The following is a 21,617-nucleotide window of genomic DNA, read 5'->3' on the forward strand; positions in this document are numbered from 1 at the left end:
CGACAATTCAATATTCATTGTTTTCCCCGCCCACCGGCTCGCGTTGGTTGCAGCTAGACACGCCCCCACCCTGAGTGGCAGCGTGTCAGCTAACTGCAACCAATCACAGGATGGCCGGTGGGCGGGGAAAGCAGTACAGTCTGTCTGTCAGTTCACAGTAGTAAACACTCGGCAGTACAGTTATAGCGCTCGGCTGCAGCCTCAGCCGTCGCGCAGTATCTGTGCTGTGTATACAGTGTCCGGAGTCACACGTGCGAGGCTGCAGACTCGCATGAGCTTCTCGCACGTGTGACTCCGGTGAAAGTAAAAAAAAAAACAAAAAACGACATGCGGTCCCCCTAATCTTCACATCCAGCCATGATAACGCCGACCGGGGGCTGGTATATCCTCAGCCGCAGCCGTCCGGTATGTCGCATCTATTAGATGCGACATACCTGTTTGTGATACCGGCTCTTCCCGCTGGCGTGATGTGGTGCCAGTCGGGGTAATAGCAGGGGTTAATAGCGGTGCACGGCTGCTGCTAAACCCTAGGTTTGTGTGATAGCACAGGCGTGTCTCAGATACCTGCATCACACAAACCTGTAAGTGACAGTAAATAAACACAGACACACAGAAAAATCCTTTTATTGGAATAAAATACAAAACACTCCTCCTTCTCCACTTTATTAAGCCCCAAAGAAACCCTGCAGCCCCGACACAACCCACAGTATCCACAGGAGAAGTCCCGCGGCGACACATACAGCTCTGCTACATCTCAGAGCGAGCAGCCATAGAGCACGGCTGCCTGCTCTGAGTGCAGCCTAGCAGCCTATTACTGAGCTGCGATGACTGCACGGCAGAGCTGTCACAGGCTGGGGGCGCGTCAGCCAGGAACCAATCACAGCTGAGAGGACGGCCGGTGGGCGGGGAAAGCACGGAAAGCTGTGTAACTGCATGCACAGCACAGGAAGTGAAAGCGCGACCCAGAAGCAAGTGTGCCGCCATGACAGAGTCTGGTAAGTATGAAACGCTCATTTATTTATTGTTTTTAACATTTTTTATGAATTGCAGATTCCGGATCGTGCAGCCGGAATCCCGCGCCCGGTCCGGGGATAGCGCTGAAACCGCGCGGATCCGGATGTTTACAGTCCGGGTCCGCTCAGCACTATTCCTGGACTCTTCCTTCTTGGTGTTGCAATTTCAAGTGTTGATCATCATATGATTGATGCTAGTTTGTCTCCTGTGTTTCTGGGACATTTATATTACCATATTTCTCGTACCATAAAACACACCCCAAATTTAGAGGTGGAAAAAAAGTTGTGTGTTTTTTTAATGTAAAAATGGGGGGCAGTTTTGTAGTCTTATATTCCGTCTTATAAGCTGAATGTAGCTTATAGGGTGGCCGGTGGAGTGGGGACATTGGAAGGCGGCGGCAGCATGAGTGGGGCGATACTGTGGGCTGGGAGGAGGTGTGTACTGGCGGTGTGAGGCCATTAATCTCCAGGCAACAGACGCAATGGACTTCAGGAAAATGGTGCCGGAGGCGATGCATGTGCAGATTGAGATCTTAGTTTTGCATTTGTTTTTTTGTTTTTTTTTCTTCCTTTTTTCCAAGGGACACTTGTTTTGTGCAGTTGTGTGACGTAGAGCTAGAGGAAGCCAGTCAATGCGTGCAGTCACAATTGTGTAATTTAAATGCCATTAGCAGCAGCATTTAAGTGGTTAAACTGCAGAAATCATAGTGCGTGCCAGACGCTGCAGTTACAGGCAGGTGCCAGCTAAGGAAAGCTGCATCCACACCCGTTCAGTAAATCATTTCAAGGAAGGGTCTTCACAAAAAGAGCTAAATTAGTGTTATTTGATTTCTTGGTAAGGCTGCTTTCACACATCCGGTTTGAGCCGTGCGGCTCAATCCGGCTGTGAATCCTATGCAACGGATGCGGTGAAAACACTGCATCCTTTGCATAAGTTTTTTTACATGCGGCCCGTCCGGTTTTTGCCGATTGCGGCATGTTACTGAGCATGCGCAGTGGCAAAAACCGCATGCGGCTGCCGGATGCAGGTTTTTGCCACATCGCGCCACATCCGGCATCCATAGGGATGCATTGAGAAAAGCGCCTCATCGGCCGGATGCGGTGCGATGCGGGTTTTTTTGCCGCACAAAAAATGTGCCAGGCAACGTTCCATCCGGCCGCCACATCGGCTAAATCTGCCGCATGCCGCAAAAACCGGACCGAACGCAAGGCCATGCGGCACAATACGGCACTAATTAAAGTCTATGCAGGAAAAACGCAACCGGCAGCAACAAAAAAAACGATTGCGTTTTTCCTGCAAAGTGCCGGATTGTGCCGCATAGGAAAAACCGGAGGTGTGAAAGCAGCCTAATAAAAATAAACAAAGAAAACAAATTTTGCAGGTACTAAAAATACAATGTGTGTGAACCACATGGATGCGGCTGTAGCTACCATGGAAAGCAATGCTTGAGACTGATGACCGTGCAGTGCGCCTCACAAATTCCCATGATGGCAGAGCATTAGCGAGCATTGGCTGAAGTTAATTGTACTGGGAAGTTTATTTTAGATGAGATCTAATTTGATTTGTGTTATTTCTCCGGCAGGAATGTGCTGATTGCTTGATTACTAATTAGAATTCAAGCGTTACAATTTGTCATCCAGATCGCCCTCTCTTGTACACCTAATATTTCTCTGCACACATCAACCCTGTTTGTGCTTTTCAAAATTAATCAGCCTACATTTGTTAATTATGTTAATTTGTACTAATTGATTTTTATACTTTTAAGATGCTTGACCAAAGGCCTTTTGGTTGCTTTAATTTGTTTTTGCTTCATAGGTGGTCTGCTCTTCTGCTGTAATTCCTGCTAATTATACACTTAATTAGTAACTTCTCTTGTAATGCTGTAAACCCTGTGTTTTATGTGTCCAATACAGTACATTTGTCATTTCATAAAGGATTTTATACATTATGTATAATAGGAATATGGGTAGAAAACATCAGTTTTGAATGCATCTTAAGCAGTTTGCTGCCTTTCAATTAAAGCACCACTCCAGCAGGTTTAGTTTTTATTTTAGCGCTGAAGTGGCGCTTTAAATCTAAGTCCCCTGCCCTCTGTCATATACTCGCCCTCTGTCATATACTCGCCCTCTGGCGGTTTCAGCTTTTTTTTTTCTTTTTTTCCCCAGCATGGCTCCAGTCCCGCTGCACCATCTTGTGCCTATTGCTTCTGACTGGCCGGACATTACATCACAAGCTCCCAATGCATCTCTTTAAGAGCCAAAACCAGGCTCTCATAGACTTGTATGGAGTGGTGAACTCTGGTATGCTCCAGCAAATACTGGCGCAGCCAGCAGGTCACAAACTATCTGAGACCATCCGGAGCGGTGACAATATCCAAATAAGACACTGGCAGGTGAGTATATGACAGGGGTCAGGGGTCTTATGTCTAATGCACCACAGCGGTGGGAAAAAACCCCACTTTGGAGTGGTTCTTTAACCCCATAGCGACGGCCTAACGTCTCAAGACGTCGGAAAAACAGGGTACTTATTCTGTTCCGACGTCTTGAGACGTCAGGCCGGAAAAACCCTGTAGCGCCCCCCAGTGACGAAAAATCTCGGGGGTTTCAGCTACCGGGGGTAGCTGAGACCCCCCAGATTATGAATCGGGGTGTTTTGTATGCACCCCGTTAATGCGATCGCCGGTATACACCGTATACCGGCGACAACAAAAAAAAAAAAAAAAATGGCTGGTAAAATTTATTTATTTCCCATCTGACGTGATCAAACATGTCAGATGAGAAATAAATGTGAGCCCTTAGTGCCCCCAAAGCCCCCGGTACCGGAGAAATCCATCCAACCCCCCCCCCCCCTCTGGAAAATCCAAGATGGCGCCGACGCGCGCTGAAAACTCCCGCCGCCGCCGCCTCTGCATTCATTTCCCTCCGATCTGAAATGATCAAACATTTCAGATCGGAGGGAAATGTCCCCCTCCTGACCTCTCCTCCGGTACACCGGAGCTCTTTGGTCCCTGGAGCCCCCTCCAGTTCTTCAGAGCCCCCCTCCGGAGCGTGCAAGATGGCGCCGACGCGCGCTGAAAACTGCCGCCGCCGGCTCTGCATTCATTTCCCTCCGATCTGAAATGATCAAACATTTCAGATCGGAGGGAAATGTCCTCCCCCTGACCCCTCCTCCGGTCCACCGGAGCCCTCTGGTCACCGGAGCCCCCTCCGGGTCTCCAGAGCCACCCCCCCTCCCCCGCATTCATTCTGCTCTTTCTGCCGCATGTGACACGTCACATGCGTCAGAAAGGTGTCCCCAGGTCCCACTAGGTCACCCCCCATCACCCCCCCCAGCCCCCCAGCCCCCGAGCCCCCGGTCATACGTTACCTGTCTGGTGATCCGTCCCGCGATCACGCCGCCTCCTTCTTGAATGCTGACGGCGCATGCGCAGACAGCGGCTGTCAGCTGGATTCCTCCCCCGGTCCACAGTGGAGCAGCCTGTGCATCAGCGACGTCAGTCTTGCAGGGACGCTGACGTCACTGATGCACAGGCTGCTCCACTGTGGACCGGGGGAGAGTGAGTGCAGTAATCAGCAGTCTCTCCATGTGAGGAGTGTGGTCCTCACATGGAGAGACTGCTGTTCCAGAAAATGGGGGGTACGTTCTGTGAGCGTGCCCCTCATATTCTGGAATGAGGTTACTGCAGGTCACTCTGCCCTAAGTTGGACCGGGGCAGTGTGAGTGCAGTATTCTCAGATTACTGCACCCACACTGCTCATGGAGAGCTTGCTCTTCCAGAAAATGGGGGATACGTTCCCTGAACGTGCCCCCCATATTCTAGAAGATCCAGAGTCGGCGTGGGACCTCACGGATTACAGCGGATTACAGCGACCGTAATTTCTTTATTTTCAATAAATTGGGGAAAGAGGAATGTTTCGGGGAGTTTTTTTTTCAAATAAATTTTTTTTGTCTTTTTTTTTTTGTCTATTACTTGACTGGGTTAGTGATGTCGGGTATCTGTTTAGATGCCGTGACATCACTAACCCCAGGGCTTGATGCCAGGTGACATTACAGCTGGTATCAACCCCATATATTACCCCGTCTGCCACCGCACCAGGGCGCGGGATGAGCTGGGGCGAAGCGCCAGGATTGGCGCATCTAATGGATGCGCCACTTCTGGGGCGGCTGCGGCCTGCTATTTTTAGGCTGGGAAGAGTCCAATAACCATGGCTCTTTCCACCCTGAGAATACCAGACCCCAGCTGTCCGCTTCACCTTGGCTGGTGATCTAATTTGGGGGGGACCCCACGTTTTTTTTTTTTTAAAAAAAACGCCTGGGGAGCCCTCCAAATTGATCACCAGACAAGGTGAAGCTGTCAGCTGTGGTTTGCAGGCTACAGCTGTCTGCTTTACCCTAGCTGGCTATCAAAAATGGGGGGGACCCCACGTCGTTTATTTTAATTATTATTTTTTTGGGGGGCTAAATACAAGGCTAGGCACCCTTTAGTGCCACATGAAAGGCACTAAAGGGCGCCAGCTTAGAATATGCAGGGGGTGGGACGTTATATATGTTTGACATGTATCCATTCATCCATTGTAGCATTTTACGCTGTACGCCCACAATCAGGATTTGCAGCGTTTTGGGCGCAGAGTGTTTTCCCTGCGTCCATAACGCTGCATTGTGCAGTAGAAGCACAGTGGAAGGATTTTTAGAAATCCCATGCCCAATGTGCTTGCCCAATGTGCTTCTTTTCTCCGCCACATAAACTGACCTGTGGCGCAGCTTCCCGAGCCTCAGCATGTCAATTTATGCTGCGGAGATGAGTGTTCTCTGCAGGTAGCATAGAGCTCCACAGCGGCCTGAACCCAAATCGTGGGCATGGGCAGCTGCGTTCTCCCGTGGACAACACTCACATCTCTGCAGGAGGCTGACACTGTGTACTAGACGCCGTGTCGCTGGCTCATGGCCACATAGCCTAAAAGTGAGACATTGGTTGCTACAGCAACATTTTTGTGAAGTACCTGTGGATTCAAAATGCTTATTATACTCCTGAATAAAATCCAGTTTCCAAAATGGGGTCACTTGTGGGGGTTTCTAATGTATAGGTACCCAAGGGGCCCTGCAAATGTGACATGGTGCCCGCAATTTATTTCAACTTTTCCAGAATTCAAATGGTGCTGCTTCCATTCCAAGCCCTCCCATTTATCCAAACAGAGGTTTTTGGCCACATGTGGGGTATCCCTGTGCTCATAAGACATTGGATAACAACCTGTTGGGTCCACGGTTTGTTGTTGTCTCTTGAAAAAGTGAGAAATTTGATGCTGAAGCAACATTTTTGTGAAAAAAATGAAAATTTTCAATATGGCAACCTAAGCTTATCAAATTCTGTGAAGTATTCGTGGATTCATACTGCTCACTATACACCTAGATAAAAGCCTTGAGGTGTCTTGTTTCCAGAATGGAGTCACTTGTGGGGGACCTCCACTGTTTAGGCACCTCAGGGGCTCTCCAAATGCAACCTGGCGTCCGCTATTGATTCCAGCCAATTTTGCAGTCAAATGGCACTCCTTCCCTTCCGAGCCCTGCCATGCGCCCAAACAGTTGATTTCCACCACATATAAGGTATCGCCAAACTCAGGAGAAATTGCACAATAAATGTTATGCTGAATTTTTTCCTTTTACTCTTGTAAAAAAAAAGCTACCTGGTTGAAATAACAATTTTGTGGTAAAATTTTTTTTTTTTTTTTCATGGCTCAACGTTATAAAATTCTGTGAAGCACCTGGGGGTTCAGGGTACTCACCAAACATCTAGATAAATTCCTTGAGGGGCCTAGTTTCCAAAATGGGGTCACTTGTGTGGGGTTTCTGCTGTTTAGGTACCTTAGGGGTCCTCCAAATGTGACATGGTGCCCGCAATCTTTTTCAGCCAAATTTCCTTTCCAAAATTCAAATATTGCTCCTTTCGTTCCAAGCCCTCCCATTTGTCCAAACAAAGGTTTCAGACCACATGTGAGGTATCACCGCGCTCATAAAAAAGTGGTTAACAAACCTTGAGGTCAAATTTTTGGAATTACCTCTTGAAAAAGTGAGAAAATTGATGCTAAAGCAACATTTTTGAGAAAATTATTAAAGTTTTCAATATGACAACGTAACGTTAACAAAATCTGTGAAGTACCTGTGGATCTAAAATGCTCACTATACCCCTAGATAGAAGCCTTGAGGGGTCTAGTTTCCAAAATGGTGTCACTTGTGAGGGGTTTCTTCTGTTTAGGTACCTTAGCGGACCTGTAAATGCAACATGGTGCTCGCAATCTATTTCAGCCAAATTTGCTTTCCAAAATTCAAATATTGCTCCTTCTGTTCCGAGCCCTCCCATTTGTCCAAACAGAGGTTTCTGACCACATGTGGGGTATCGGCGCACTCATAAGAAAGTGGGGAACAAGTTTTGGGGTCCATTTTGTTGTGTTAGTTCTTCTAAAAGTGAATAAATTTGGGTTAGAGCAACATTTTTAGGTAAAATTTAATTTTTGCTTTTTTTCATTCCACATTGCTTTTGTTCATGTGAAGCACCTGAAGGGTTAATAAACTTCTTGAATGTGGTTTTGAGTACTTTGGGGGGTGCAGTTTTTATAATGGTGTCACTTTTGGGTATTTTTTGTCATCTAGGCCTATTGAAGTCACTTCAAATGTGATGTGGTCCCTAAAAAAATGGTTTTGTAAATTTTGATGTAAAAATGAGAAATCGCTGATAAACTTTGAACCCCTCTAACTTCCTAACAAAAAAAAATTTTGTTTCCAAAATTGTGCTGATGTAAAGTAGACATGTGGGAAATGTTATTTATTAACTATTTTGTGTGACAGAAATCTCTGGTTTAACGGTATAAAAATTCAAAAGTTGAAAATTGCTAAATTTTCAAACTTTTTGCCAATATTCAATTTTTTTCTTCAATAAACGCAAAAAATATTGTCCTAAATTTGGTACTAACATGAAGTCCAATATGTGACGAAAAAACAATCTCAGAATCACCGGGATCCGTTGAAGCGTTCCAGAGTTATAACCTCATGAAGTGACACTGGTCAGAATTGCAAAATTTGGTCTGGTCATTAAGGTGAAAATTAGCTCCGTCACTAAGGGGTTAAGTTCTTATTCTGGATGTCATTTTACTAATGAACAAACAAACCACACTGTACTTGCTTTCTCCAGGTCCAGCAAGTCTCCACTAATGTGTATGGCATTGGCTGCGACCCTGACGTCGTATAGGCAGCACAAAAGCCAATCATTGAGCTCCGCAGTTCTGAAGGCAGCGCTACAGCAACACTACAGCCAATGTCAGACACTGGAAGAAAACAAACCCTTGAAAATATAAAAAAATGTTTTAAAGTAAATTTTTATATCTTCTCATGGGATGACACTTTGGTACAATATGAGGTACTCCGTATACAGCTTGTATACCGGTGTCAATTTGGTTTGCCCTCTAACTCAAGTCATTAACCCTTTCACATCCCAGCCTGTTTTCACCTTCATGACGAGGCCAATTTTTTTCAACTCTTGAATTGTTATGCCCTTAAAGCAGAGAATTGTCATATTTACCACATATCGGCTTTACATCAGTACCATTTTTTTTTTTAAACATCAGTTTCTTTTGGTTAGGAACCTCTTTTGCATTGCTGTATTGAGGTGTAGCTTTATTTTTTCGCTAATAGTGCCATTTGGTGGCTTGTTTTTTTGTGGGACAAAATAACGTTTTCATCAATACTTTGTTTATACATGAGTTTTTGATTGCATTTTTTTTTGTCAGCTGTATGATGAAGAGACTTAGTTTTTACGATTTTTTTCTTTTTTTTGTTTTTTTTGTTCTTTCTACGGTGGTCACTGAAGGGGTTAACTAGTGTGACCATTTTATAGACACAGCGATACCATACCATATATTTGTTCTGAATGGAACCTGTCTTGTTAACCTCTTTATGGTCTTGGCCACCGTACTGCAGCTCAGTTAGTGTGTTGACAGTCTTATAGTCTAGGCCAGGGGTGGGGAACCTCCGGGCCGCATGCGGCCCGCCATGACCTTTTATGTGGCCCCCGGGCAGATTCCCGGGGGAGGCAGTGCTCGTGCTGTCACTGTGGTCTTGCTGCCGCCGGCCCTTTAAATCCACACATTGCTGTTTGTGCTGCAATGTGTTCTCCCGTCGGCCAGTGCCAATTGTGGGCGGGTCTACAGCAGCCTCACAGCTTCCAGCGTTATGTGTCCGCCCCCTGCCCTCCGGAGATCAGTGCCTGCCTTCTCCTTCTGATGATGTGTGTCCGGCTCCTGCACTCCGGTGATGTGAATGCAATGCTCCTGTGAGTCCAGCGCCGACCCTCTGCTGCTATGTGCCTTGCCCAATGCTTTGTGCCTCCCCACCCCAGTTCTGTAAACCTTCTCCCCCAGAGTTGCATGAAACTCTCAGCGCAGTGTGCCCCCCAATGTCCTGTGTGCACCCCTCCCCCATTCCTGTGTGCAGCCCCTTAATGTCCTGTGTGCACCCCCACACAATCCTATGTGCAGCCCATCACCCAGTCCTGTGTGCACCCCCCCAATCCTGTGTGCAGCCCATCCCCCAGTCCTGTGTGCAGCCCATCCCCCAGTCCTGTGTGCAGCCCATCCCCCAGTCCTGTGTGCAGCCCATCCCCCAGTCCTGTGTGCAGCCCATCCCCCAGTCCTGTGTGCAGCCCATCCCCCAGTCCTGTGTGCAGCCCATCCCCCAGTCCTGTGTGCAGCCTCCCCGTGATGTCTGTGCCCCCAGCCCCGCTTGTGGAGTCTGTGGCCCCAGTTAATTAATTGCTTCACCCAATATAGCAGGGTCATTTAAACATTGATAATTTTGTGCGGCCCCCGAAGGTTGGTAGAAATTTCCAAATGGCCCCCTACAGAAAAAAGGTTCCCCACCCCTGGTCTAGGCCATCTTTATGTAGAGCAACAATTCTTTACAGACCCTCAGAAACTTCTTTGCCGTGAGGTGTCATTTTGATTTTTCAGTGACCATTATAGGAGTGTGTAGCGATATTGCTAAATTTAAAACACTTCCCCATTCATACCTGAGACCTTGTGACACTGAGTCACATTACACTGAGGAGGGAAAATGGCTGATTGGGCACAATTTGTTCATTTTTACTTAGGGGTGTACTCACTTTTGTTGCCAGCAGTTTAGACATAGCTGTGTACACATTTTGCAGTACTAGACTCAGTCAGTGCTATTTCTTGATAAGCCTAGATCTTTTTATAATATTCACCCACTTTAAGATGCTCATAAAATTCAAGATTACATTGTGTATTATACAAAGAACATTATCCTCCCATACTGATGGCTGATATATGAATACAAAATGGTTTAAAAATAAAGAGCAGCATCTAGAGGACAGGTACGGGTTTTAGGTTTTTTTTTACGTTATGTAATTCTTTGTATCTTTTTAGGACTTTCACATGAGCAAAACATGGAAAAAATGAGGCTTCTAACCTTTATGGGAATGGCTGTTGAAAATAAGGAGATTTCATTTGATACCATGCAGCAGGAGCTGCAACTTGGGGCAGATGATGTGGAAGCGTTTGTAATTGATGGTAAGTCTCCCTCTATGGTAGTCAGCTAAACGTATGTAACAGTTTTCTATGTGAAAAACTAGAGCGATAAAAATAAAGAAAAGCGCTCCATGTGTGTATCAATCGGGCTAATATATTGTGAGCATGTCAAAGGCGCTCCTCTAAGGGAGTTGTGCTCACCATGGGCTAAGCGTGTATACTCCAAAGAGCTGAGGAAATAGGGAAAGGGAAACTGTCGTCTGGGTGCTACAGGAAATAGGATTCAAAGTAACGAGACTTTTAATTCCTACTCACTTCAAGGATGGACAGTTTACTTCATCACATATACACACACAATATGACACATGGCCTTTATACAGGCCGGTAGTAAGATCAAACTCAAAATAATTACCATATTTTTCGGACTATAAGACGCACCGGACCATAAGACGCACCCTGGTTTTAGAGGGGGGAAAATAGGAAAATAACATTTTAAGCAAAAAAATGTGGTCATGACACACTGTTATGGGGCGAGGATCTGCTGCTGACACTGTTATGGGGGTAACGTCCCCAAATTCTTTACTAAGGTTCCCGATCCTGGTAATGATCTTCCTGCCTTGTATATGATTCCCATTGTGGTATATATGTCCCTCATCCTGCTATATACTGCCATCCTGCTCATATACCCCCATCCTGCTACATACCCCCATCCTGCTCATAATATACCCCCATCCTGGTATACTGCCGGTATCCTATGGCACAGACAAAAAATAAACGTTTTTACTCACCTTTCCTCACTCCCTGCAGCATCGATCATCTTCCTCTCTGTGTCAGCGACAGCGCCGCTGACCTGTGTGGAGCAGTCACTGTTCCCCTGCAGCATTGCGATTTCCTCCTGTAATGCGGCCGCTGCTGTGTGTGGAGAGCGGAGCGCAGAGTGATGACGTCATCGCTGTGCTCACCGCTCTTTACATAGATCAACTGGCCGGCAGACAGGAGGACATCGCGGTGCTGCAGGAACGGTGAGTATACCGTACCCCCCGCGCTGATGATGATGATGTGTGGGAGGCAATGAATATAGCCGCACATGATCACTCCAGGCTGTAGTTGCCAGAGGCGATTATGCGGGCCGGCTGCTTACTATGAGCGCATCCCCACCCATCATCCCGCCCACCTGTCAGCGCCGGCTTAAGCGCTGAGAGATGATGGGTGGGAGGATGCATACATATGAAATGAGCGGGCCCACGTGGTCACGGCAGGCACTGCACAGCCTGCTCGTGCTGCTGATGACCCGCTCCACCGCAGCACCCTCATTCCCCCGCAGCCCTACATTCAGACTATAAGAAGCACCCCCCACTTTCCCCCAACATTTGGGGGAAAAAAAAGTGCATCTTATAGTCCGAAAAAATACGGTACTTATTTTGTTTATTGGGCTCTTTTAGAACCATATATTCTCCCAAAACCGCACAATAAAAATTATTGGTAAACAACAAATAACAATTACAACTTTGTATACTGCAAATATACTATATTTGAATATGATTAAAAAAAAAAAAATGAATTTAAAAAAATGTTGTCCAACCAGCTCCAGAGAGAGTGAGTGTTAACCCTAACCTTGCCGTGTAAGCTCAATAGTTTCATTGAGATCCTCATGAGTAAGTGTAGGTAACTTAAAGATCCAGAAGGACTTCTTGATCAATCTCTGAGATCGATCAGGATATTCATCCAGTATATATTCTATTATTTTTAAACGTAAACACTATAATTTTTTTGGTGGTTGCTTATAAAATATCTAGATAAGATGTGGGTGAGTACTCCACTTCTGATGTTACAGTGCCTTGCGAAAGTATTTGGCCCCTTTGAATTTTCAACCTTCTTTGTCGCTCTATTGGGAGACCCAGACAATTGGGTGTATAGGCTATGCCTCCGGAGGCCGCACAAAGTATTACACTCAAAAGTGTTAAGCCCCTCCCCTTCTGCCTATACACCCCCCCGTGCTCCCACGGGCTCCTCAGTTTTTTGCTTTGTGCGAAGGAGGTCAGACACGCACAGCACAGCTCCACAGATTAGTCAGCAGCAGCTGCTGACTATGTCGGTTGGAAGAAAAGTGGGCCCATATAGGGCCCCCAGCATGCTCCCTTCTCACCCCACTCTTGTCGGCGGTGTTGTTAAGGTTGAGGTATCCATTGCGGGTACAGAGGCTGGAGCCCACATGCTGCTTTCCTTCCCCATCCCCCTCAGGGCTCTGGGTGAAGTGGGATCCTATCGGTCTCCAGGCACTGAGACCGTGCTTCATCCACAACTCCTGTGGAGCCTGCTGGATAGGAGCCGGGTACAGTTCAGGGACATGGCCCTGCTACGTGAAGGTACTCTGTATCCCTGTTGGGACCGCGCACGGCAACACCTCAGCTTTGCTGGGTGTGCTGGTGCACCGGGGACCGCGGCGCTGACCGGGTTCAACTGTGCCATTACACACTCAGCGTCGCTGAGTGTGTTTATATGTAGGGGCTACCGCGCTAACCGCCGCTGCCATGGGAGACTGCGGCGCGGCTGAGACTTGTAGTTCGCCGGGGACTTCGGCGTCGGCAGCGCTTTTACGGCGGCCACGCGTATACTCGAGTCCCCGGCTTGCTTGCGGCCTAGTTTCCCTTTCTCCCGCCCTCAGCCCTGACAGGCAGGGGGAAGGGCGGGACGCTGCACGGAACGAGCAGCACTGAGGGCTGGAGTATGATTTCCATACTCCACCCCCCTCACTGTGCACAGTGTGAGCACCTCGGCCACGCCCACGGCTCCCTCCTCTCGTCAGGACGCCGCAGCCATTTCTGTCAGCTCCTCCGACGCTGCAGAGGGGGACAAACCCTGGGAGACCCAGACACGGTCTCTGGTGGCCTCATAACCGCTTTAGGCGGATGGTAAGCAGCACCTGTGGTGCTAGCCCCATGGTGCTGTAGTGTATTGATACATTATTTGTTTATAGTATATATTTTACACTGTAGGTGCACAGTTCATTCTGGGTATATACCCTAGTGTGTTACTCAGGGAAAACAATAGCATGGCCCACAAAAGGCAGGGGTGCCAAAACACAGGCTTATTATGCTGCCTGCGTCGCTTGTACGACCCAGCTGCCGGCAGGTTCCATTGACCCTCATTGTGTGCAATGTTCGGCCCTGTGTCACGTCTTCAGCCAGGGCCTCTGCTAAGAGGGGCCCAGGGGGAGCCACCTGTTGACACTGTCCTAGTGACGGGGACGGAGTTTGCAAAACTCTCTGAGAATATGGCTAGATACTAGAAGCCTTGCAGTCCAGGCCGGTATCTCAGCAAAGGGACTCTGTTGAATCATTGTTCCCTGGCCCCCCTCAGTTGGACCAACAATGTCCTCCCGGGGTATCTCATACATCCCAGGCTGAGGGTTCTGACTTAGACCCCAGCCCCAGACCGACTAAGCGGGCTCGCTTAGAATTTCCCTCGACATCATATTGTTCAGGGTCTCAGCGGGGGGAATCTCTGATTGATGATGCGGAGACAGCTGATCAGGATTCTGATCCTGAGGGCGCTCTCAATCTTAATACTCCAGACGGGGACGCCATAGTGAACGTTCTTATTGCGTCCATCGATCAAATGCTGGATATTTCTCCCTCAGCTCCTCCGGCGGAGGAGTCAGCTTCTCTTACACCGAGTATGTTTCTGGACCACTCTGATTTCAGAGAGGCAGTCCAGATTCATCATGCTTGTCCAGATAAGCGGCTTTCTAAGCGCCTTAAGGATACACGTTATCCTTTTCCCCCTGACGGGGTTAAAGGTTGGACTCAGTGTCCCAAAGTGGATCCTCCATTCTCCAGACTGGCGGCTAGATCCATACTTGCAGTGGAAGAGGGGGCCTCGCTTAAGGATGCCACTGACAGGCAAATGGAGCTCTGTTTGAAATCCATCTATGAAGCTATCGGAGCTTCTTTTGCCCCAGCATTCGCAGCTGTATGGGCGCTACAAGCTATCTCAGCAGGTCAAGCGCAAATTGAAGCAGCCACATGCACGGCCGCGCCACAAGTGTCATCCATTACCACCCAGACCTCGGCAATTGCGTCTTACGCTATTATTGCTGTCCTGGACTCTGCGAGCCGTACGGCGGTCGCGGCCGCCAATTCGGTGGTACTCCGCAGGGCCTTGTGGCTACGGGAATGGAAGGCAGATTCTGCTTCCAAAAAAGCGCTTAACCAGTTTGCCAATTTCTGGCGATAGGCTGTTTAGCGAGCGTCTGGATGAAATCATCACACAATCCAAGGGAAAGGATACATCCTTACCCCAGTCCGAACAGGACATACCCCAACAGAGGAGAGGGCAGTCGAGGTTTCGGTCCTTTCAGGGCGGGGCAGGTCCCAATTCTCCTCGTCCAAAAGGTCTCAGAAAGAACAAAGGAACTCTGATGCATGGCGGTCTAAGTCACGTCCTTAAAAGGCCACCGGAGGCGCCGCTAACAAAGCGGCTTCCTCATGACTTTCATCATCCTCTAGTAGCATCCTCGGTCGGTGGCAGGCTCTCTCGCTTTTGCGACACCTGGCTGCCACAAATAAAAGACCGCTGGGTGAGAGACATTCTGTCTCACGGTTACAAGATAGAGTTCACCTCTCGTCCCCCGACTCGATTCTTCAGGTCATCCCCGCCTCCCTAGCGAGCCGAGGCTCTTCTGCAGGCGCTGCGCACTCTGAAGGCAGAAGGAGTGGTGATCCCGGTTCCTCTTCAGCAACTGAGCCACGGTTTTTACTCCATCTTGTTTGTGGTCCCAAAGAAGGACGGGTCTTTCCGCCCGGTCCTGGACCGGAAACTGCTCAACAAACATGTAAAAAACCAGACGGTTCAGGATGGAATCCCTCCGCTCCGTCATCGCCTCAATGTCCCAAGGAGATTTCCTTGCATCGATCGATATCAAAAATGCTTATCTCCACGTACCGATTGCTCCAGAGCACCAGCGCTTCTTGCGCTTCGCCATAGGAAACGAACACCTGCAATTCGTGGCACGGCCGTTCGGCCTGGCAACAGCCCCACGGGTTTTTACCAAGGTTATGGCTACTGTAGTAGCGCTCCTACACTCGCAGGGTCACTCGGTGATCCCGCACTTGGATGCTGATCAAGGCACCCTCTCAGGAGGCATGCCAACGCAGCCTCGACGCTTCCCTGGAGACTCTCCAGGGTGTCGGGTGGATCATCAATTTTCCAAAGTCAAATCTGACACCGGCCCAATCGCTGACATACCTTGGCATGGAGTTTCATACCCTCTCAGCGATAGTAAAGCTTCCGCTGATCAAGCAGTAGTCACTACAGAAAGGGGTACAATCTCTCCTTCAAGGCCAGTCACACCCCTTGAGGCGCCTCATGCACTTCCGGGGGAAGATGGTGGCAGCAATGGAGGCAGTCCCTTTCGCGCAGTTTCACCTGCGTCCCCTTCAATGGGACATCCTACGCAAATGGGACAGGAAGCCGACGTCCCTCGACAGGACCGTCTCCTTCTCTCAGGCGACCAAAGCTTCCCTTCAGTGGTGGCTTCTTCTCACTTCATTATCGAAGGGGAAATCCTTCTTACCCCCATCCTGGGAAGTAGTCTCGACGGACAAGAGTCTGTCAGGGTGGGGAGCGGTTTTTTCTCCACCACAGGGCTCAGGGTACGTGGACCCAGCAAGAGTCCTCGCTTCAGATAAACGTTCTGGAAATACGGGCAGTGTATCTTGCCCAGAAAGCGTTCCAGCAGTGGCTGGAAGGCGAGCAGATCCGAATTCAGTCGGACAATTCCACAGCGGTGGCATACATCAACCACCAAGGTGGCACACGCAGCCGGCAAGCCTTCCAGGAAGTCCGGCGGATTTTGATGTGGGTGGAAGCCACGGCATCCACCATACCCGCAGTTCACATCCCAGGCGTGGAAAACTGGGAAGCAGATTATCTCAGTTGCCAGGGCATGGACGCAGGGGAATGGTCCCTTCACACGGACGTGTTTCAGGAGATCCGTTGCTGCTGGGGGGTGCCGGACGTCGACCTCATGGCGTCCCGGCACAACAACAAGGTACCAATGTTCATGGCACGGTCTCAAGATCCCAGAGCTCTAACGGCAGACGCCTTAGTTCAGGATGGTCGCAGTTTTCAGCTCCCTTATGCGTTTCCTTCGCTGGCACTGTTGCCCAGAGTGTTACGCAAGATCAGGACCGACTGCCGCCGCGCCATCCTCGTCGCTCCAGGCTGGCCAAGGAGGTCGTGGTACCCGGATCTGTGGCATCTCACGGTCGGCCAACCGTGGACACTACCAGACCGAACAGACTTGCTATCTCGAGGGCCGTTTTTTCCATCGGAATTCTGCGGCCCTCAACCTGACTGTGTGGCCATTGAGTCCTGGACCCTAGCGTCTTCAGGGTTATCTCAAGACGTCATTGCCACTATGAGACAGGCTAGGAAACCAACGTCCGCCAAGATCTACCACAGGACGTGGAAAAATTTTCCTGTCGTGGTGCTCTGCTCAGGGTTTTTTCTCCCTGGCCTTTTGCCTTGCCCACTTTTCTGTCCTTCCTTCAATCTGGACTGGAAAAGGGTTTGTCGCTCGGCTCCCTTAAGGGACAAGTCTCAGCGCTCTCTGTGTTTTTCCAGAAGCGCCTAGCCAGGCTTCCACAGGTACGCACGTTCCTGCAGGGGGTTTGTCACATCGTTCCACCTTACAAGCGGCCATTAGATCCCTGGGATCTAAACAGGGTTCTGATGGTTCTTCAGAAACCACCATTCGAGCCAATGAGAGATATTTCCCTCTCACGACTTTCGCAGAAAGTGGTTTTTCTAGTAGCAGTCACTTCTCTTCGGAGAGTGTCTGAGCTAGCAGTATTGTCGTGCAAAGCCCCTTTCCTGGTGTTTCACCAGGACAAGGTGGTTCTACGTCCGGTCCCGGATTTTCTCCCTAAGGTGGTATCCTCCTTTCATCTCAATCAGGATATCTCCTTACATTCTTTTTATCCTCATCCAGTTCACCAATGTGAAAAGGATTTGCACTTGTTAGATTTGGTGAGAGCACTCAGACTCTACATTTCTCGTACGGCGCCCCTGCGCCGCTCGGATGCACTCTTTGTCCTTGTCGCTGGCCAGCGTAAAGGGTCACAGGATTCCAAATCAACCCTGGCTCGGTGGATCAAGGAACCAATTCTCGAAGCTTACCGTTCTGCTGGGCTTCCGGTTCCCTCAGGGCTGAAGGCCCATTCTACCAGAGCCGTGGGCGCGTCCTGGGCTTTGAGGCACCAGGCTACGGCTCAGCAGGTGTGTCAGGCGGCTACCTGGTCGATCCTGCACACTTTCACGAAGCACTATCAGGTGCATACCTATGCTTCGGCGGATGCCAGCCTAGGTAGACGAGTCCTTCAGGCGGCGGTTGCCCACCTGTAGGAAAGGGCCGTTTTACGGCTCTTTTACGAGGTATTATTTTACCCACCCAGGGACTGCTTTTGGACGTCCCAATTGTCTGGGTCTCCCAATAGAGCGACAAAGAAGAAGGGAATTTTGTTTACTTACCGTAAATTCCTTTTCTTCTAGCTCTAATTGGGAGACCCAGCGCCCGCCCCTGTTTTTTTGTGTACACATGTTGTTCATGTTGAATGGTTTCAGTTCTCCGATATTCCTTCGGATTGAAGTTACTTTTAACCAGTTTATAATTCTTTTTCCTCCTTCTTGCTTTTGCACCAAAACTGAGGAGCCCGTGGGAGCACGGGGGGTGTATAGGCAGAAGGGGAGGGGCTTAACACTTTTGAGTGTAATACTTTGTGCGGCCTCCGGAGGCATAGCCTATACACCCAATTGTCTGGGTCTCCCAATTAGAGCTAGAAGAAAAGGAATTTACGGTAAGTAAACAAAATTCCCTTCTTTTCCCACATTTCAGGCTTCAAACATAAAGATAAAAAATTTAAATGTTATGATGAAGAATCAACAACAAGTGGGAAACAATTGTGAAATTGAACAAAATTTATTGCTTATTTTAAACTTATTTTAAATAACTGAAAATTGAGGCGTGTAATATTATTTGGTCCCTTTTAAGTTAATACTTTGTTGCGCCACCTTTTGCTGCGATTACAGCGGCTAGTCGCTTGGGCTATGTATCAGTTTTGCACATCGAGAAACTGAAATTCTTGCCAATTCTTCCTTTGCAAATAGCTCGAGCTGAGTGAAGTTGGATGGAGAGTGTTTGTGAACACTAGTTTTCAGCTCTTTCCACAGATTCTCGATTGGATTCAGGTCTGGACTTTGACTTGGCCATTCTAACACTTGGATACGTTTATTTGTGAACCATTTCATTGTAGATTTTGCTTTAAGTTTTGGATCATTGTCTTGTTGAGAGACACAAATATCCGTCCCAGTCTCAGGTCTTTTGCCGACTCCCAACAGGTTTTCTTCAAGAATGGTCCTGTATTTGGCTCCATCCATCTTCCCATCAATTTTAACAATCTTCCCTGTCCCTGTTGAAGTAAAGCAGACCCAAACCATGATGCTGCCACCACCATGTTTGGATGTGGGGATGGGGTGTTCAGGGTGATGAGCTGTGTTGCTTTTACGCCAAACATATCATTTGGCATTGTGCCCAAAAAATTCGAATTTGGTCTCATCTGACCAGAACACCTTCTTCCACATGTTTGGGGTGTCTCCCAGGTGGCTTGTGGCAAACTTTAAATTACACTTATTATGGATATCATTGAGAAATGGCTTTTTTCTTGCCACTCTTCCATAAAGGCCGGATTTATGCAGTGTACGACTGATTGTTGTCCTATGGACAGACTCTCCCACCTCAGCTGTAGATCTCTGCAGGTCATCCAGAGTATTCATGGGCCTCTTGGCTGCATCTCTGATCAGTCTCTCCTTGTTAGAGATGAAATTTTTGAGGGACAGCCATGTCTTGGTAGATTTGCAGGTATGTAATACTCCTTCCATTTCAATATGATCGCTTGCACAGTGCATCTTGGGATGTTTAAAGTTGTGGAAATCTTTTTGTAACCAAATCCGGCTTTATACCTCTCCACAACAGTATCATGGACCTGCCTGTTGTGTTCCTTGGTCTTCATGATGCTCTTAGTGCATTAACCAGAACACTGAGACTCACAGAGCAGGTGCATTTATACAGAGATTTGATTACACACCGATGGCTTATATTTATCATCATTAGTCATTTAGGACAACATTGGATCATTCAGAGATCCTCAATGAACTTCTGGAGTGAGTTTGCTGCACTGAAAGTAAAGGGGACGAATAATCTTGCACGCCCCAATTTCTTTGTCGCTCCATTGGGAGACCCAGACAATTGGGTGTATAGCTTCTGCCTCCGGAGGCCACACAAAGTATTACACTTTAAAAAGTGTAACCCCTCCCCTCTGCCTATACACCCTCCCGTGCATCACGGGCCCATCAGTTTTTCTGAAGACAGAAGGAGTGGTGATCCCCGTTCCCCTTCAGGAACGCGGTCGCGGTTTTTACTCCAACCTGTTCGTGGTGCCAAAAAAGGACGGCTCATTCCGTCCCGTTTTGGACCTCAAATTGCTCAACAGACATGTGAGAACCAGGCGGTTTCGCATGGAATCCCTCCGATCGGTCATCGCTTCGATGTCCCAAGGAGACTTCCTAGCATCAATCGACATCAAAGATGCCTATCTCCATGTGCCGATCGCTCCAGAGCATCAACGCTTCCTGCGTTTCGCCATTGGGGACGAACACCTTCAGTTTGTGGCACTGCCTTTCGGCCTGGCGACAGCCCCACGGGTCTTCACCAAGGTCATGGCATCCGTTGTAGCGGTCCTACATTCTCAGGGCCACTCGGTGATCCCTTACCTAGACGATCTCCTAGTCAAGGCACCCTCCCGGGTGGCTTGTCAACACAGTCTGACCGTTGCTCTGGAGACTCTCCAGAGGTTCGGGTGGATCATCAATTTTCCAAAGTCAAAATTGACTCCGACCCAGTCACTGACTTACCTTGGGATGGAGTTTCATACTCTCTCAGCGATAGTCAAGCTGCCGCTGGACAAACAGCGGTCGCTGCAAACAGGGGTGCAATCCCTTCTTCAGGCCCAGTCGCACCCCTTGAGGCGCCTCATGCACTTCCTGGGGAAGATGGTGGCAGCAATGGAGGCAGTTCCATTTGCGCAATTTCATCTGCGTCCACTCCAATGGGACATTCTCCGCAAATGGGACAAGAGATTGGCGTCCTTAGACAGGAACGTCTCTTTCTCTGGCAGCCAAGACCTCTCTTCAGTGGTGGCTTCTCCCCACTTCTCTGTCGAAAGGAAAATCCTTTCTGCCCCCATCCTGGGCTGTGGTCACGACGGACGCGAGCCTGTCAGGATGGGGAGCGGTTTTTCTCCACCACAAGGCTCAGGGAACCTGGACTCCGACAGAGTCCTCCCTTCAGATCAATGTTCTGGAGATAAGTGCAGTGTATCTAGCCCTCAAAGCGTTCCATCGGTGGCTGGAGGGCAGGCAGATACGCGTACAGTCGGACAACGCCACGGCGGTTGCGTACATCAACCACCAGGGCGGCACTCGCAGTCGTCAAGCCTTCCAAGAAGTCCGGTGGATTCTGCTGTGGGCGGAGGCCACAGCCTCCACCATCTCCGCGGTTCACATCCCGGGCGTAGAAAACTGGGAAGCAGACTTTCTCAGTCGCCAGGGCATGGACGCGGGGGAATGGTCTCTCCACCCGGACGTGTCTCAAGAGATCTGTTGCCGCTGGGGAACGCCGGACGTCGATCTCATGGCGTCTCGGCACAACAACAAGGTCCCGGCCTTCATGGCACGGTCTCAGGATCACAGAGCTCTGGCGGCGGACGCCTTAGTTCAGGATTGGTCGCAGTTTCAACTGCCTTATGTATTACCTCCTCTGGCAATGCTGCCCAGAGTGTTGCGCAAGATCAGGTCCGACTGCCGCCGCGCCATCCTCGTCGCTCCAGATTGGCCGAGGCGGTCGTGGTACCCGGATCTGTGGCACCTCACGGTGGGTCAACCGTGGGCGCTCCCAGACCGATCAGACTTGCTGTCTCAAGGGCCATTTTTCCATCTGAATTCTGCGTCCCT

At 49.0% G+C, this 21,617-nt stretch overlaps 1 protein-coding gene across 1 annotated transcript in view; it reads left to right on the forward strand.

Moving 5' to 3' along the window:
• EIF3M (eukaryotic translation initiation factor 3 subunit M) overlaps nucleotides 1–21,617 on the forward strand; it is a 74,062-nt gene that overhangs the window by 31,869 nt on the left and 20,576 nt on the right. The window contains 1 exon segment of the mRNA XM_075325588.1: nucleotides 10,446–10,589. Within this exon segment, the coding sequence (XP_075181703.1) occupies nucleotides 10,446–10,589 (144 nt within the window).

The sequence above is a fragment of the Anomaloglossus baeobatrachus genome, chromosome 10 (genome assembly GCF_048569485.1).
Source record: "Anomaloglossus baeobatrachus isolate aAnoBae1 chromosome 10, aAnoBae1.hap1, whole genome shotgun sequence".
Classification (NCBI taxonomy): domain Eukaryota; kingdom Metazoa; phylum Chordata; class Amphibia; order Anura; family Aromobatidae; genus Anomaloglossus; species Anomaloglossus baeobatrachus.